This window comes from Chiloscyllium punctatum, chromosome 22 (genome assembly GCF_047496795.1).
Source record: "Chiloscyllium punctatum isolate Juve2018m chromosome 22, sChiPun1.3, whole genome shotgun sequence".
In the NCBI taxonomy this organism is placed as follows: domain Eukaryota; kingdom Metazoa; phylum Chordata; class Chondrichthyes; order Orectolobiformes; family Hemiscylliidae; genus Chiloscyllium; species Chiloscyllium punctatum.
Window position 1 is genome coordinate 65649759 of NC_092760.1, and position 17890 is coordinate 65667648.

The following is a 17890-nucleotide window of genomic DNA, read 5'->3' on the forward strand; positions in this document are numbered from 1 at the left end:
AACTGCTTAGATCAGCACTTAACTGTAATAAAAGCCAAGCTCTGCTAACTCTCCTCAGAATACAACCCTTTCAGCCCCAGCATCATTCTGGTGAATTTATGCTAGAATCTTTTCAAGGTTATTGCAAGAAATTTGACTTTTCTTCTACAGTTCAAATGTTCTTTTCTTTAATTCATTTGTGGCACTTGGCCAGCATTGAGAGCCCTCCCTATTTGCCCCTGAGAAGGTTGTGGTGAGCTGCCTTCTTGAACTGCTGCAGTCCACTTGCTGCGAGTTGACCCATAATGCTAGTGTGGAGGGAATTCCAGGATTTTGACCCAACACTTGTGAAGGAACAGGGGTATATTTCCAAGTCAGGGTGGTGAGTGGATTGGAGGAGAACTTGCAGATGGTGGTGTTCCCAAGTATCTACTGCCCTCGTCCTTCTAGATGGAAGTGGTCGTGGGTTTGGAAGGTGTTGTCTAAGGACCTTTGGTGAATTTCTGCAGTGCATCATGTAGATAGTACAGACTATATGCAAGGAGTATGGGAAGGATAAGGCAAAAGTTTTGAAACATCAGTGCTTTTCTACTGGTTACTTATAGAGTCATAGAGTCACAGAGATGCACAGCATGGAAACAGACCCTTCGGTCCAACCCATCCATGCCGACCAGATATCCCAACCCCAATCTAGTCCCACCTGCCAGCACCCAGCCCATATCCCTCCAAAACCTTCCTATTCATATACCCATCCAAATGCCTCTTAAATGTTTCAATTGTACCAGCCTCCACCACATCCTCTGGCAGTTCATTCCACACCCGTACCACCTTCTGTGTGAAAAAGTTGCCCCTCAGGTCTCTTTTATATCTTTCCCCTCTGATCCTAAACCTATGCCCTCTAGTTCTGGACTCCCCAACCCCAGGGAAAAGACTTTGCCTATTTACCCTATCCATGTCCCTCATAAATTTGTAAACCTCTGTAAGATCACCCCTCAGCCTCCGACACCCCAGGGAAAACAGCCTCAACCTGTTCAGCCTCTCCCTACGGCTCAGATCCTCCAACCCTGGCAACATCCTTGTAAATCTTTTCTGAACCCTTTCTTGATTGATGAAATGATGAAAGATTTTGAGAAGATCGATGGTAAAATATTGTTGGTAATCCAAGGCAGTAACCAGAAAGCAGAGATTCAGAAATCATCACTTGAAAAAATTAATCATTAAACATTGGGCTGACTATAACAAAGGTGCAGAAGAAATTAGATAATTTTTTCAAAAACTGTCTGAGAAGAAATAATATAAAGGAATACAGGATATATTTGCCACTGAATGCTTATTCTTACTGTTGTTATTTCCAAACTAGAATACCCTGACACTCTCCAGGATAGCCTCCCATCTCACACCGTCTGTAATCTTGAGTTCATATAAAACTCCATTGCTGACATGAAACAAAGAACTGCAGCTGTTGGAAATTTGAAACAAAAACAGAAATTGCCGGAGAACCTCAGTAGATCTGGCAGCATCTGTGGAGAGAGGGCAGAGTTAACATTCTGAGTCTGGTGACCCTTCTTCAGAACAGTTCTAAAGGGGTGCGAAATGTTATCTCTGCTTTCTCTCCACAAATGCTGCCATGCCCACTGAGTTTCTCCAGCAATTTCTGATTTTATTCCATTGTTTATATGGTTGTCCACAGTGCTCATTCATCACAGTCATGCTTGTTGACTTATAACCTCTCCTGCTCTAGGCCCAGGAATTCCTTCCCTAAACCTCTCTGCATTTCTAACTCTCTCCTCCTCAAAGATTGAAACTTTGATCAGGCATTCATTGACTCCTGTAGCTCACTCTCAAATTTTACTTGATAGCACTGGTGTAAAACACCTTGGAACATGTGAAAAAAGTGCTCAAGAAAGGCAAGCTGCTGCTGAAACAGCAAGAAAATGTCACAAGCAGTAAGACAATTTCAGCTGAAAAGCCAGCAAAGACTCAGTGACAACAGGATGACTGGTTTCCTCCTGTAATGAAAATTCAGTAATTGTATCCGCTGTTGGTTATCAGGTTATAGACAGGAGGTGTTATCAACCATGGGTTCACAATTCACCAGTGGTGTTAAGGGATCTGCCAAATCAACATCTTTCAAGAACAAAATCTACTTAAGTATCTCATTATGTGATATAAATTCCACTACCCTGTTCCTGACACTTGAAGCCCAACTCAAGAATTTGCACACACTCTGAACACTGGTAAAAAGAAGGTGAAGAAGATATGCCATCATCAGTGATGTTGGAGGCAGGAGACCTGGCTCTCCACCCCTGCCCTAATTGGTACTGGAGTCCTTTTCTTTCAGATCACATACTCCAAGTTGAACTCTCACCTGTCACAACAGGATTGAAGTTTTGAAGAGGTGACAAAATGATTGATGAAAGCAGGGCAGTAGACGTTGTCTGTATGGACTTCAGTAAAGCGTTCGACAGAGTTCATTGGTAGACTAGTTAGTAAAGATAGATCACATGGGATCCGGGGGAGTTGGCCAATGGAATGCAAAATTGGCTTGAAGGTAGGAGACAGAGGGTAGTGTTGGAGGGTTGATTTTCAGACTGGAGGCCTGTGATTCGCGGTGTGCTGCAAGGATTGGTGCTGCTCTACTGTTTTTTGTCATTTATAGAAATGATTTGGATGTGAATAGAACAGGCATGGTTGGTTAGGGCAGATGACACCAAAATAGATGGAGAGAAAATAGAGAAGATCATCTCTGTACATCAGGACCTTGATCAGATGGGTCAATGGGCTGAGGGATGGCAAATGAAGTTTAATTTAGCTAAATGGGAGGTTCATTTTAGCAAACGGGACGAGGTCAGATTGGGATATCTGTTCGGCATGGATGAGTTGGACTAAAGGGTCTGTTTCCGTGCTGTACGACTCAATAACTATGTTTAAATTGGGTGTGTGGCGCAAAGGGTTGAATTATACTTGATGTCTGTTCTGTGGGAGGTTCTAAAAGCAAAATGATGTTCCCGGTTATGAAACATTGAATATGTAGAATGTGGAATTGCTGGTGTTGGGTTGGACAAAGTCAGAAGTCACACGACATTAGGTTATAATCCAACAGGTTTATTTGAAATCACAAGCTTTTTGAGCACTGCCCCTTCATCACTGATGGAATATGTAGTGATCGTAACAAGGTCAACCAGCTGGATTTCATAGATGTAATTTCCCTGATTGAAGCTGTTAATCTGGTCTAATCAGGGAGTTCTGGCTGAATTAAAAAAAGTTGAACGCCAGAGATATCAACACTGCAGTGCCTATGGCCAACCACTTCAACTTCCCCCTCCCACTCTCCCAAGGACATGCAAGTCTTGGGCCTCTTCCACTGCCAAATCAAAGCCACACACCACTGGAAGTAGACTGCCTCATCTTCCTCCTCAGAAGCCTCCAACCACATGGTATCAACATCAACTTCACCAGTTTCCAAATATCCCCTTCCCCTACCTCATCTCAGATCCAACCCTCCAACTCGGTACCACCCACTTAACCTGACCTACCTGTCCATCTTCAATCCCACCAATCCGCTTGACCCTCCCTACCAACTTATCGCAATCACGTCTTACCTATTGCTTTCCTAACTACCTTCACCCCAACCCCAACTCCACTCCCATCCCTGTATTAATCTCTCAGCCCCCTTCTCCTGCCACATTCCTGAATAAGGATTTATGCCCAAAACCGTTGACTCTCCTACTCCTTGGATGCTGCCTGACCTTCTGTGCTTTTTCAGTGCCACACTTTTCAACTGACTCTCTATGAGGCAGTACTGTAGTCAAGGACTGTTCATGGGTAAATAAAGTGAGACTTGGTGAAGAGATATCGGCCTCTGTACAGAATATTTGCCCAATTCAGTTATTCACTTCATACAGCATGAAAATAGAGGAATATTACAAAATACAACAATTCTTAAGGGATTAAATTCTCCATTTTAGTGTAGGATGATAATACCTTTCTCTGGCCTGTAATTACAAACTTGCTCAGAAAAGCATTATCGACATTGACAACCATACTGCCCATCTTGCCTGTCCTAACTCCATGAAATAGACATCCAACAGAGTCCCACTCAGCTTCCCATTACCTCTGTCTCAAACCCGCACAAACCACTCGAAACAAGAATCTGCAGATTCTTCCTCACTGTGAAAAGATATTCCTTTTTGAAGAATGTAATTTGTTTCGTGAGCTGTTCATTGCAAACAGAGATAGGTAACTTTCCCCAAGTATCTTTCAATGGGAAATTTCATCTTCCTAAACAAAATCTTGCTAGACCACCACCTATGGAGAAAGGAATCAACTTTAGCCCCTTCAAAATATTTAAATATATTGACTGCTGCATAGATTATGGGCAAGGCTGTTATTTATTTCCCATTCCTAACTGTCCTTAAAGGAGGTGGTAGTGAGCTGCCTTCATGAACCAGTACAGTCCATGTTGACAAAGTGTTCTTTAAGTGTGTTGGCGAGGGAATTCTAGGATTTTGACCAGTGATGCGAAGGAATGTCACTAGACGTCTACAAGTATTTTTTTAAAAATTCAATTCATTCATGGAATGTGGAGGTTGCTGATACTCTCATGTTACCCACTCATGTACCTTGAGAAGATGGGGGTGAACGTCCTTCTTGAATTAAACTGAGTGGATTGCAACATCATGTCAGTTAACAGCCAAGGGTCAACCAAGGTTTGAGAGTCATCTACAGCACAGCCCAGACATGGACAGCAAATTTCCTTCTGTAGGCACATTAGTGACCCCGATTGTAAAATTATTGGATTGATTAAAATAAAATGATCAGTTTTTATTCCAGATGTATTTAAATTTTTTTTAGATTAGATTACTTAGTGTGAAAACAGGCCCTTCGGCCCAACAAGTCCACACCGACCCGCCGAAGCGCAACCCACCCATACCCCTACATATACCCCTTACCTAACACTACGGGCAATTTAGCATGGCCAATTCACCTGACCTGCACATCTTTGGACTGTGGGAGGAAACCAGAGCACCCGGAGGAAACCCACGCAGACACGGGGAGAACGTGCAAACTCCACACAGTCAGTCGCCTGAGGCGGGAATTGAACCCGGGTCTCTGGCGCTGTGAGGCAGCAGTGCTAACCAATGTGCCACCGTGCCGCCCACAATTTATTGAATTTAAAATTCCCAGTTGCTGGGATTTGAACCTATCTCCTAACCATTAGTCCAGCCCTTTCGATTTCTATCACAACACTCATGTAGCCCCAAATGTGAACCTTCTAGATTTACTTGCTGTGGCTTTCTGAGATCAGTTAGAAGACTATTTCTCCTCTAAACTGTTGACAGGAAGGGCATTTTGCAGATGAAACTAACATGAAATAGCTGACTTGCACTTGGATGTCTGTTACCTGAAGCATGAGAAACACATTTCAACCAAACGATGCAGTCTTCGATTACTAATTCAGTGACTTTCTCACTTGAAAAACATTCAAATTACCCTGGGCTCCAAATTAAGCAATTCTAATCAAAAGAGCAAATTAGGTTTTTTTATTGCTAGGTTTTAACTTGGATCAGCACAATCTGAATTAAGCAACTTTGACTTTCTGATTTACATCTATTTCAATTTTGCACGCACTGACTGAATAATAGGCCATTTTATCATTACAAAGATATGAACTAAACATGGAGGAATGGTGGCACTTACAGTAAATGTGATGATTGAAGGAGGTCCACTTTATAAATTATGCCCTTTACACCACATTTGTATTGGTTCTCCAGGCCTGAGCCTACAGAATGCTTGTTTTCCTCAGAGAAAACGTCAATATATCGCAGGGCAGCGTGTTGCGAAAGTGAAAGGTTTCACTGAAGAAGTCGGGTCTCTCAGATTCCGCAGTTATTTACTCAACTTTGTTCCGAATTGAAGAAAGATTATGTCTCTTAGCAAGAGTTCTCAAGTTTGTCCTTAAATCTGGGATCTCTGCCCAGCTGAAAACACGATGCAAGGCAACCATTCATAAGACTATCTGCTCAACAAATATACATTCAATTGTAAGTATCAAGTATTTTATATTTGAGATAGCAGCTTTGTAACACTGAAGCACTGACCTGAGCCTGTACATCATTAGTGAAGAAAGCTCGCTTCAACGCCTGTGTTAGTCCCCTTGTCACGTTCTGTTTCAGCATCATGTCTGGTCGAACCTTTCTTGATGTCACTGTCGCAACTGCAAAATTAAGAAAACCTGGATAAGCTTAAATTCAAATAGAAGACAGTTCAAGGAACAGATAACTGTCAATGTCTGAATGCGTCAATTCTCAACAGCTTCAGGTCGGTGTTTTGCGACCTCAGGAAAGTAGGTAAAAAGGAACTTGACATTTATCTCTTGAAACTCCATGAAAGAAGTCACAGATCTGCTGCAAATGTATAAATAATTGCAAACCACCTCATGGGAGAGATACAATAGACAACAGCAGTGAATCATACTGCTGTTGCTAAATCAGAGGTAGTGGGTTTAAGCCCCACTTCAGATACCAAGATAACAAAAATCAAGGCTAGCACACGAGTAAAAACCAAAAGAACTGCAGATGCTGTAAATCGGAAACAAAAACAGAAATTGCTGGAAAAGCTCAGCAGGTCTGGCAGCATCTGTGAAAAGAAATCAAAATTAACATTTTGGGTCCTGTGATCCCTCCTCAGTACACAAGTGCCTCACTAAGAGAATGCAGCATTGTCAAAGGTGCCATCTTTCAGAAGAGACAATAAACCATCCCCCCTGACTGCTCTCTAGTGGAGGCAAATGATCCCATGGCACTACTTTAAAGGAGGACATGGAAGGTCCCCTGAGCTCCTATCCAAAATGTATCCCCAACTGAAAATGTTTAAAAAAATAAGATTGTTTGGTCGTTATCACTTTTAGGAGGTTGCTGATTGCAAACTGGCAATTATGCTTTTTTTCCTATTTTAGAAAAATCCTACACTTCAAAAGCACTTCTTTCACTGTAAAGCATTTTGGAATGTCCTGAGGTTGTGAAAAGTGCTGCAGAAATACAAATTCTCTCTACTTTGTGACGGATTTTGCATGTTTCTCACCAAATAAAGGAAATAGAATTTGCTTGAGATTATCTCAATACTATATTCACAGAGGCACTGATATACTGCTCCCTCTGGGACTGTCACATTTATTCAATTTATCATTCTTCATTAGGGTGTTTAAGAATTGTGAATTAAAAATTATACTCAAATTATGTGCTTAGTCTGGAATTTAAGACTCCATTTCTAAGTGAAAGACATTGGAATCTTTGCTATCACCCAACTACAACGTAACTTAAATGGTTTTGAGATGGATACCAGTACTTTACATAAATATCATTGAACACGAATAACAGGGCATATTCACAATTAATTTAGAACTGGTTGTATTCACTATGAATGTTGAACTCTCAACTTTCAATGCATCAGCAACAACTTGCATCTGTAAAATATGTTTAACGCTGTAAAATGTCCCATCACTTCTCATATTCCCAAATTGGACATCAAGCCTCAAAAGGAGACACTAGTGAAGATAAAATAAAGTTTGGTAGGTTTGAAGGAACATCTTAAAAAGGAGGAAGGAGCAAGAGGTGAAGAAGTGGGAAGGTTCAGGGAAAGAATACCAGTGTTTATGGACTGAAGTTATGGCGACCAATGGTGGTATTGGTGAACTGTGATATATAAAAGCCAAAGTTGAATGCACAGATATCACAGTAGCTCGTAGACAGAGAGATTCTAGAGTCGAGACGGGCAAGACCATAATGGGATTTGAGAATAAGAATGACACATGTAAAATTATTCATGTTTCTCCATGTATATATTTTATTGCTAGTGGCTTGGAGAAGTAAAAACCCATCTGGTTCACAAGTGACATTTAGGGAAGGAAATCTGCCGTCCTTACTTGGTCTGGCCTAAATATGATTTCAAATCCAAAGTAATGTGGTTAACTCTTAACTGCCCTCTAAAATAATGAGCAAGACACTCAGTTCGAGAGCAATAAAGGATGGGCAATAAATTCTGACCTAGCCAGCAACGCCCACATCCCATGAACAAACAAGTAATAACTTCTCTTGAAGCATATCCATGTTACTTGCTTCAACTAATCCATGTAGAGACAAGTTCTATTCTTTTGTTAAAGTGGTTTCTCCTGAAATCCCTGGTGGATTCATTATGACGATCATTTATTTATAATCCCATGGTCCTTCAATGCTTCCCTGATCAAGCTCCTTCATAGTTAGGTAACCATCTGACCTTTTCTTTTCAAGATAAAAAATAAATCCTTGGCTTCACATCCAACACAACCTTTTAAGTCTAAGTTTTCAACAATTCTGAAATTCTGCCAAGTGTGGGAAACTATTGTTTTATCTTTCCAATAAATTCCTGGGACGATGATGTAATGGGAATGATTTCATAGCTTGTCCTCTGCAAATATGTAATAAAATTTCTGGAAAATGTTATCGCTTTAACATAACAGAAATGTTTCATACAATTCTGAGCGAGAATGGTCTCATGGAAAATATTATGATCTAGCCAGAGACAATCAACGGGAAAGAGTGCAATCTTTCCCAGCAGGAAGGAGTAACAATTTCTAATGTTAATCATAGAAATTTTACAACTACATTCCTCCACCAAATAGCAGCAGTTGGTTCCTGACAATTGGCTGAAAATCTGGTTTGACAATGAATTATATCATTCCCATTTAATAAAAAGGGTGGCAAATTTAAAATGATATGGTGCCTTCAAAATAAAAAAGAATTGACTTTCACGTAGCCACAATTTTAGAGATGTACCTGTCCTAACCCAGAGTTGATCTGACAACTTGCAGGTCAGAGTAGGCAGCATTGGTAAGCTGCCTGGAGTTCCAGCTGTTCCCTTGGCAGCAGTTGTCACATGGGTCGTTGATGCCTGTGTGTCCTTTGGCACCAGGGCTGTCGTAGTGATTGAAGTTAAAGCTGCTGTCAACGTTAGCGAAGGCACCATCGAAATTTTGCCAGTCTCTGGGTGGGGGTTTGTCCAGCCGCCCGGCTCCGTGGAAACTGTTGTCTGCGGCATTGAAGGGTCCGACCTCTCTGGGGGTGGGACCACAGTTTCATTGGGCACACTGGGTACTGCCGCCCTGGATGACACTGGCCTTTGAGGGGAAGGCGTTAAGGTTGTGCTGTTCACTGTGCTCGGGTGCCCGGTCTTCAGGGCAGTTTGAAAGGTGACATTTGATGCTGTTGATTGGTTGACGGTATTCGCTGTCTCAGTGAAATTGGCTGTCGATGGAGTCGACCAAAGATGGACGGTCACTGGCGTCGTCTCAGCTACTTCAGAGTCAGAGTCAATCAGAGTCCTGAGAGCATCATGCACTGTGGCTGGAGGGGATGGGTTCAGTGGTGTGGCTTTCATGTCATCTGAGCTGGCCAAGGGTGAAGCTGTAATGACAGAATTTGATAAGAATCATCAGAGGTAAGACAACATAAACCCTGTGTACATATACTTGGATTATACAATGTCATGACGGGTGAGAGCATAGCTTCACTGATTGGAGAAGGGATGGTTGTGTCATGAAAACTACTGGAAGGTCCAGAGGCTGGGAAGAGGAAACATCTCACATTTTGCCATGAATCAGTAAATATCAATTTTCAAGCTCCTACAGCAGTTGTCTCTTTAGCAAGCTGTGGGAGCAATTGAATTCTTAATGGCTCCTTTTGTGGTTTTGAACATTCATCTGCATTAATTTGTGGCATTTGAGAAATGGAGCTTGAATAATTGTCCTAGGGCCTCTGCTAACTAACGAAGTAAAAGCAGCAGGCTCATGGCAACACCAACACTTCTGAGTTTCCCTCCAAGCCACAAACCTACATCACTGAGTTTTCATTGTTGCTGGGTGAAATTTTTGGAATTCCCTACCAGGGATCAATTGCTTTAATCAAGGGCTATTCTTGAGATTTAAAAAAAAATATTTCAGGGATTCATTATATATTCTTGCTCACCCACTTATGTGGCACATTCACACAGTAATGTTCTGTACATGTGATGACTTGTCGGATATTTGGACTCATACAGAAGCAGAATTAGAATAATTTCTTATACACTACATTATTTAATTGGTTCAAGTCAAAGCAAGTGGTGGGTGCGGTGGGCACAGTTATAACATTTAAAAACATTTGGCTAAGTACATGAATAGGAAATGTTTGGGAGGGATATGGGCCAAGCACAGGTCAGGTGGGACTAGTTTAGTTTGGGTTTATGGTCAACGTGGGCTGGTTCGACCAAAAGGTCTATTTCCGTGCAGTATGACTCTATGTTTTCACAACAAAAGATGTCAAAGTAACAGACATCCTGTTACACAAAGCAAATCCATCTCCCCCAACACACCGTCCAACAGAATGGTGAGGTACAACACTTGTTTCAATTGCATTATTCATGCAAAGCTGCAATTTTTTCACCAGGCAGCCATTACCATTTGTACTGCACCTTCAAACTCATGCACAGGTTTAAATATATCAGTTGATGCAACATCGATGAATAATGAAATATGTTGTAGAAGCTTTTCATCTTGCACTCATCGAGACAGTTCACTAGAATATCAATTTAAAAGGAAAACCAACAAACAGTGTTCAGGCCAGTGAATTATCAGGTAAATTGGGCACACAATGCAAAGATCATATCAATAGCATATCCCTTTGCTTATTTGTGACAAGTGAGGTATTGACCATACCTGAAACACTGTGTCCAACATTAGATGTGATTTCACAATTGGACAACATTTATTCAATAATCCTGACTGTGTGAAGAATGACACTGACAACTAATTTAGGATTATCAGTTGGGCTCACATTGTGATGTAGTGTGTGTACTGGAAACTACATATTTAATCTGGGGCCCTGTTCTTTTGCAGACAGGAAGTACATTTGTATCCCCTGTGCCTGTTTCAACTCAGCAAAATATGTGACTGGTTTATTTTTGGTGGCAGACTCAAACAGACTGGCTTAAAATTTAAGGAAGTCTTGCAGTTTAACTGTCATTCACTGGTGCATTCTGCACAGTGATGTCTCCATCAATCAAGGTTCACTTGTCAATCAATCAGCACTAGGTGCCCCATTAGTCACTGACTGTCAATTGGAAAAAGACCAGTTTATTTCTAACCTTTCCTTCCAGTCTGCTGATGCTTGCTTGCTCCTTGCGGTATCCTTCCCCTTCTAACATTCACCACCCCCCCAAGTGCACCTTGCACAGAATACAGCAAAACCAGCCGCACATTGCCACACCCAGCTCCAACCACCCCAGAACTTGAACCCAGCTGACAGAAATGTGACAACACAATTAACACAACCATGTACCTACCCAACTTCCCTCCCATCAAAGGTTTCTCTCCTAGTTCACTGGAGATGCAAACTATGATCGAATGACTGTGTAAGAGTAAGGATATGTAAGCAAGGCAGAGCAACTCCTCAGTCATTCTGTCTCCCTTATGCGTGGAGTCAAAATGTCTTTGATGAGACACCAGCCCAAAAGACTTTTCCTGGATGTTTTGGGGCTTTCAGAGGCACATTTGCCCATTATTTCCATGGGCAATGAACACTGATCCCTAACTACCTGGACTGTACAATTACCTTCAATACACAGGTTGCATTAGTTGAAGTCTTAGGTTCATCATCACCAGGCAAAGAGAGAATCAGCATTAAATTCCAGCCGTGCCAACTATTTCCACCTCTCAAGATTGAACAAAATGGAATATAGGGCTTTGTCCATAATCCTGGCTAAAGGACTTTGAACTCTGAAAGACAGTTGTTCTTTTCAATATGTAGAGAAGGACAAAATTGGGCAGTATGGAGCAACCGTGTTGAATAAATGAAGTTGGATGTGATTTAAAAAACTGTATGGTTTTATGAATTCCTTATTGTGGGTTTAATTATTTCATAATGAGTTCTGATGGAACTGAATAACTATTTTAGAAATACAAATGATTTGTAGCTTTGTTTATGCTAGAAGGGTTTTTTTTTGTCAGAATTGTGGATTTAAGTAGGAGTTATGTTGGGCCATTAAACTCGGTGAGAAAGATAAAAGAGACTTGCAATTTTTAGCACTTTCCATGACTACCTGGAATCTGAAAGCACTTTGCAGTCAACTGAAGGATAGTCAATGTTGTAAAGTAGGAAACACAAGCCAATCTCACAGTGCAAGCTCACTGTGATAATTTAGTAAATCTAATTTAGTAATGGTGACTGATCAGGACAACATGGAGATCTCCCTGTTCGTTTACAATAAAGAACCCTGGAATCTCTCAATTTAGCATCTCATCTGAAAGCCAGCACCACCAGTATGCTTCAGTCCTGAAGTGCCAGCCTTAATCTGGTGTTTGAGACTCTGCATTGAGATTTGAACTCAATCCTCTGAGTCAGAAGTGAGAATGAGAATAATGAACACAGCTGACACTAGAAATGGAGATCGTTGAGCTCCAATAGTTGCAAATGATATGTTCTGTGTGGCTGTTAAAATCCATCAACACACAATAAGACTGTTGAATGATTCAGTTTAGTGCATTGACAGGAGTTATCACTGCCATATCAGAGAACATTAGTAGAGATAATGATTGTCAATATACTAAATGAATTGGTGGTCAGTATTGATGATGCTGCTATTGAAGGAGTCACACTCTACACTAAACACATTTATTCCAGGGCTTTAATTCTCATCATCAGCATCAATAACAGCAGCCAGAGATGCAGAGGTTTGGGAGCTGGCTGAGGTGGAGGTGAGATGTATCACACACATTGTGCTGTTATGATCTGGAATGCTGTGATGCATTGCAGAACAGTGTGACATCATCTTATTTGCTGGTAACTTTAAGGAAGTTGGATAAATACTTGAAATGAAAAGAATATTGCATGGCTCCATGGGAAGGACCAAGGAGAGTGGGGCAAATTGGACAGCCCTGTCAAAGAGCTAGCGCATGTGTGGGGGGTAAATGACCCCCCCTCCCCCTTCTCTAAAGAACCAGAATGATCAGAGGTCGATTTGACCATTTGTTGCTTGTTTATTTCAACAGTGAAGAGGACCATTGTGATCCCTAACCCTCATTTGCCTACATACTATCCCATTTCCCACATAACTTTGAGGGCCTGGGCCTCTTTAAATCTGGCAGGAGCTGAATAAGTGTAGCTGTCCAGATTGAAACCTCAAGACTGTGCCAATTGGCTGCCAGTATGGTAATCCCGGGGAGTCGATGGTGAAGGAGGACAGTGAGGAGAGTCAGAGGTTTGATAGTTAAGGGGTAGGTAGTCACCATCACAAATTGCAAAGGTGATGGGGTAACAGCGCCATGAAAATAACAGGGAACCTACCCGTGACAACAACAACTAGCTTCCATTGGCCATAAAAGTGGATGGAGGTGCATGGATAGGATAAATCAACAAAGTAGATGGAGTGCAAGCACAATGCAAGCTCAGGTCTAGCTGCAGTCCTACCTACATCAGAAGATTTCCATCTTCAAAGGAAATTACCATCTGACACAGGTCATGCTTCAAGCCTGATATCTTGCAAAATGGTATTGGCCACATTTCAACGCTGATGCAGAAAGAAGGATACTCCAACTAATGCAAAGGCAAAGGTGTTAAAAATGGACCCACCCCCTGGCATCAAATGCCTTTCCCCCCCCCACTTACCTGGGAATTCTAGAATTGCTACAATTGTGAGAAAGAAGTTACATGTCATTAACATTTTTATCTTTTGGGTGAGAAGTATGCGTGAGGTCAGCAATTTGAGGTGGTGACCTCTTGCATCAGACTCCTTCATGTGTGTGTTAGGTGTCAAATTAGAAACTGGGGCATTTGGTGCCTTGAATATGCAAATTGGAATGTCTACGTAAAAAAGATAAAAGTTAGAGGACTATGGAAAAAGAGTGGAGCGAGGAGGCAGGTCATTGGACAATCTGAAAAGTTCTTTCAAAGCACCTGCACAGTTACAATGGGCCTCTATCCAAAGTGTCACATTTCAGGACGCAGCAAAGAACAGTAGGTTCTGAAGAAGATGACACAGAAGTGGGGGTTTTTATGGAGTGTAACTCAGGATTATGGGGGGAGTCAGTGACCGGCAATATAGAAAGAAAAAGGTGTTTACTACTGAAGATCATCTGTTTACTACTTTGAATGAGAAAGACCAAATTAAGCCAGATGACAAGTAAGATAATAAATTAAAAAGTTAGAAAGAAAAGATTGAAGGAGTAACCTAACAGATTTTTTTAAAGTGTTTATGGATCCAGTACATAAGGAGGCCAGTGGTCCATCAGCCGCTTAAGTAGGTCACAGTAGTTCAAATAGTTATCCAAGTGTATTTTTAAATGTGCTGAGAGGTCTGCCTTTACCACTCTTCAAATAGTCAGCTGCAGTCCTGCCAAACAATGGGTGAAAACATTATTCTTCTAAATTACGTCTGATTCTTCTACTGTTTACTACAAATCTAGCCTCCTACAAATCTTGATCTCCCAACAATGACTTATATTTATACACAACCTTTATTGCAACGAAACATCCCAAGATACTTCACAGGAGGATTATGAAGCAAAATATGACCCTGGGCCACATAAGGACATCTTAGGTCAGGTGACCAAAAGTTTGGTCAAAGAGGTAGGTTTTAAGGAATGACAAAGAGTAATAGGGGGACCTGCAGAGGTTTAGCGAGGGAATTCCAGAGCTTACAGCCTAAACAATGATGGCACCATTAAAATTAAGGATACTCAAATGCCCAGAAATGGTAGACCTTGGGGATTTGAGGGCATGGAAGAAATAACATAGATAGGGAGGGTCAAGGCCATGGAGGGATTTCAAATCAGGGATGAGAATTATAAAGTTAAATAGTTGCTTGAGAGGGAGTCAATTTAATTGAGTGAGCACATGATTGTAGATAAGCAAGACTTGTTGCAATTAAGACATGGACAGCTGAATTTTGAGTAGCCTTAAGTTTACGGAGGATAGACGGTGGGGAATCCAGCCAGGTACGTGTTGGATTAATTGAGTCCAGAGGTCAGAAAGGCATGGAGAAAAGTTTCCACAGCTAGTGATGTGAGATAGGGTTGAAGTTGAATAAAGATATTAAAGAAAAATATCATCTCCAGCGATTAATGATCAAGAACCCCAGCATAACGTCGAGCTGGAAGCAGGTCCTATAAGCTTGGATGAAGGTAAGATAGAGAAGATTAACAGCCAGGGTACTTTTTTGGCTTAGTTCTAGGCCTCATTAATAGATCAATGGTCAGGACAGTGGCTGCTTGTAATCTACTGTCACTCTATGAGCAGATAGCATTGCTGATGAATATATTAAGCATCGAACGCCAGATGCAGTAAAAAGATGTTTTGGAAGGTGCTGCAGCATTGGCCATAAATGAAATTGGTAGAGGTCCAAATGGAATGGGAAAAATTGGATTTAGTGTCAAACCTGAAGATGCTTTTGGTCGCTGGATCACCACCATTCCACCATTTGGTGGTGACGACATTAATGACTCAGAAGTACGCCAGGTTTTGTATGTTTCACTGTGAAGGGAAAGCTGAGGAGTAAGTGTTGCTCTTGATGTTGTCGCATCCATGGCAGTGTTTCGATTCATCTGTGGAGTTGTCACCACTTGGAACATAAGAGGGTTACTTTTGATAGTGACTGTTTCCTCAACTGATTCCGTTACTGATGCTTTGGTGCGTGAAGAAGAACGCAGGTAAGAGGACAATGTTCGCTGGTGAAGAGTTCGGGAAGTCCAAGGCCACACTGGAGTTAAATGAGATGTTTCTAACGGCCGTTGTACAGGTGGAGACAATTGTGCAGAAAGGTCTAAAAGCTGGTAGATCATCCCAGGTCCTGTAAAACAGGTAGTATTGGATTAAACATGTGTGATAATTGTTTTTGTCTTCACTGTGTTGGCCACGACATCGGGATAAAGTATTGCACTCTTTCAAATATTGTCAGATATTTTAAATGTAACTAAACAGGCAAAATAGCCTTTTGGCACCACAGGACTAACATATAGAATCATAATAGCGAAGGTCTGCCCAATATGCTTGTGCAGGTTCTTTGAAAACCTTTCCACACTGCTTCCCCTCCACGCCCAAATCCCTGAAAAGGTTTTGACTTAAATATTCATCACATTCTTTTCTGAAAGTAACTATTTAATTTGCTTGGATCAGACTTGTAATAAAAATTCCAACAGCACAATTATTCTGAAAACTAAAACGGACACATAGCAAGGAATTTGAATCACACAGGCGAATAGGTTTGGTTTGCTTGAAGGGTTAAAATAATGAAAAATTTGAAATAGGAGTTTAACCTGACCCAAACTCACCCACTTCTGTAGACAGGACTGAGGGAGGACGACCAATCCAATCTCAAAAAGTGGACTGGTCATTCAAATACTTCAACAAGATTGTGTGCCTTCATTTTAACACTGATTCTACCATTACTAAAAGCAGTATATCCTCGAATGAGGAATAAAAACAGAAACTGCTGCAAAAACTCTGGTCTGTCAGCTTTTGTGAGGAGAAAGCAGAGTTAATGGTTCAGATTCAGTGACCCTTCTTCAGAACTGATCGCAGCTAGGAAAATGCAGAAAATGGGGTGAGGGGAGGAGCTCAAAAAGAGATTAAAAACAACTGGCCAGACAAAGACTAGGTAAAGGTCTGCCTATGAGGATGGATAGCTGCTAACAGGGACTATTCGAAGCTGACAATGGGTTGTGATGACAAGGCTTGGTGTGTGGGGGGGTTAGAGTTGGACTTGGGAGAATGTGTTCAAGCCCTAAAATTCTTGAACTCAAAATTAAGGCTGAATAGTTCCCAAGTGGAAAATGAGGTGTTGATTCCCCAGCTTGCGCTGAGCTTCGCTGGAGCACTGCAGCAACATGAGACAGAGATGTTGGCCTGGGAACAAAGTGGTGTGTTGAAGTGGCAGGCAACCGGAAGCTTGGCGTCATTTTTGTGGACAGAACACGAGTGCTCTGCAAAACGGTCTGTAAAAAGCAGGTCTACACTTCCTTTCCCCAATGTAGAGGAGACCACATTGTGAGCAGCGAGTGCAGTAGACTAGATTGAGTGAGGTGCAGATAAAGCGCTGCTTCACCTGGAAGGTATGCCTGGGACCTTGGATGGTGAGGGGCGAGGACATAAATAGGCACATGTTATACCTTCAACGGTTGCAAGGGAACGTATCATGGAGCTATTGGGAGCTGTTGGGAGTGGAGAAGGAGTGGACCACAGTGTCCTGGAAGGCTGGCAAGGGTGGGAGGGGAATGTCTGTCTGATGGTGGCATTCTGCTGGAGGTGGTGAAAATGGCGGCTAATGATCATTGGATGTGGATGCTCATGGGATGGTACATGAGGACCAGGGGGACACAATCACTGTTGTAAGAGGGAAGACAGTGGGTACGGGTCAATGTTTATTACAGAACTTTATATTTTATTCTTATGCAAATTAAATGATTTATCCAGTGCTGTAATTTAAAAATGCCAAAGTTTCATCTTGCAACTTTCAAACATTTTTAATTCTAGGCAATTTTATTTTTCAAAAGGACACTTTAGTTCAAGGGCTGCAGATACAATGGGAACCAGCACCATCTGCAATTTTGCCTCCAAGTCACATACCATTCTGACTTGGAACTATATCCCCGTTCCTTCACTGTAACTCCGTCAAAGTCCTGAAATTCTCTTCCAAATAACACTGTGGATGCCCCAACATTGCACAGCCTACAACGGACCAAAATATTTTCCCCAATTGGAAAATCTAGAACATTAAACCACAATCGTGTCAAGAAATCTCTTGTAAAGGTGATCAATCTTTGGAATCTCCTGGTCCTCACCTACCATCCCACCAGCAACTACATCCACTTAGGATCACTAAATTCTGAAATGATTAGTCTCATCCC

General features: G+C 41.6%; 1 protein-coding gene across 4 annotated transcripts in view; it reads right to left on the reverse strand.

Annotated features, from left to right (window-relative positions):
- The window catches only part of kiaa1549la (KIAA1549-like a), a 258786-nt gene that overhangs the window by 140576 nt on the left and 100320 nt on the right, over window positions 1–17890 (reverse strand). For 3 of the 4 annotated variants that reach the window (XM_072592550.1, XM_072592549.1, XM_072592551.1), the window contains exons 2-4: window positions 15424–15834; window positions 8793–9419; window positions 6081–6196 (exon numbers count right to left, since the gene is read on the reverse strand). In XM_072592550.1, the coding sequence (XP_072448651.1) occupies window positions 6081–6196; window positions 8793–9419; window positions 15424–15834 (1154 nt within the window). The remainder of the gene's footprint in view (window positions 1–6080; window positions 6197–8792; window positions 9420–15423; window positions 15835–17890) is intronic. The other variant, XM_072592552.1, reaches the window with a different exon arrangement.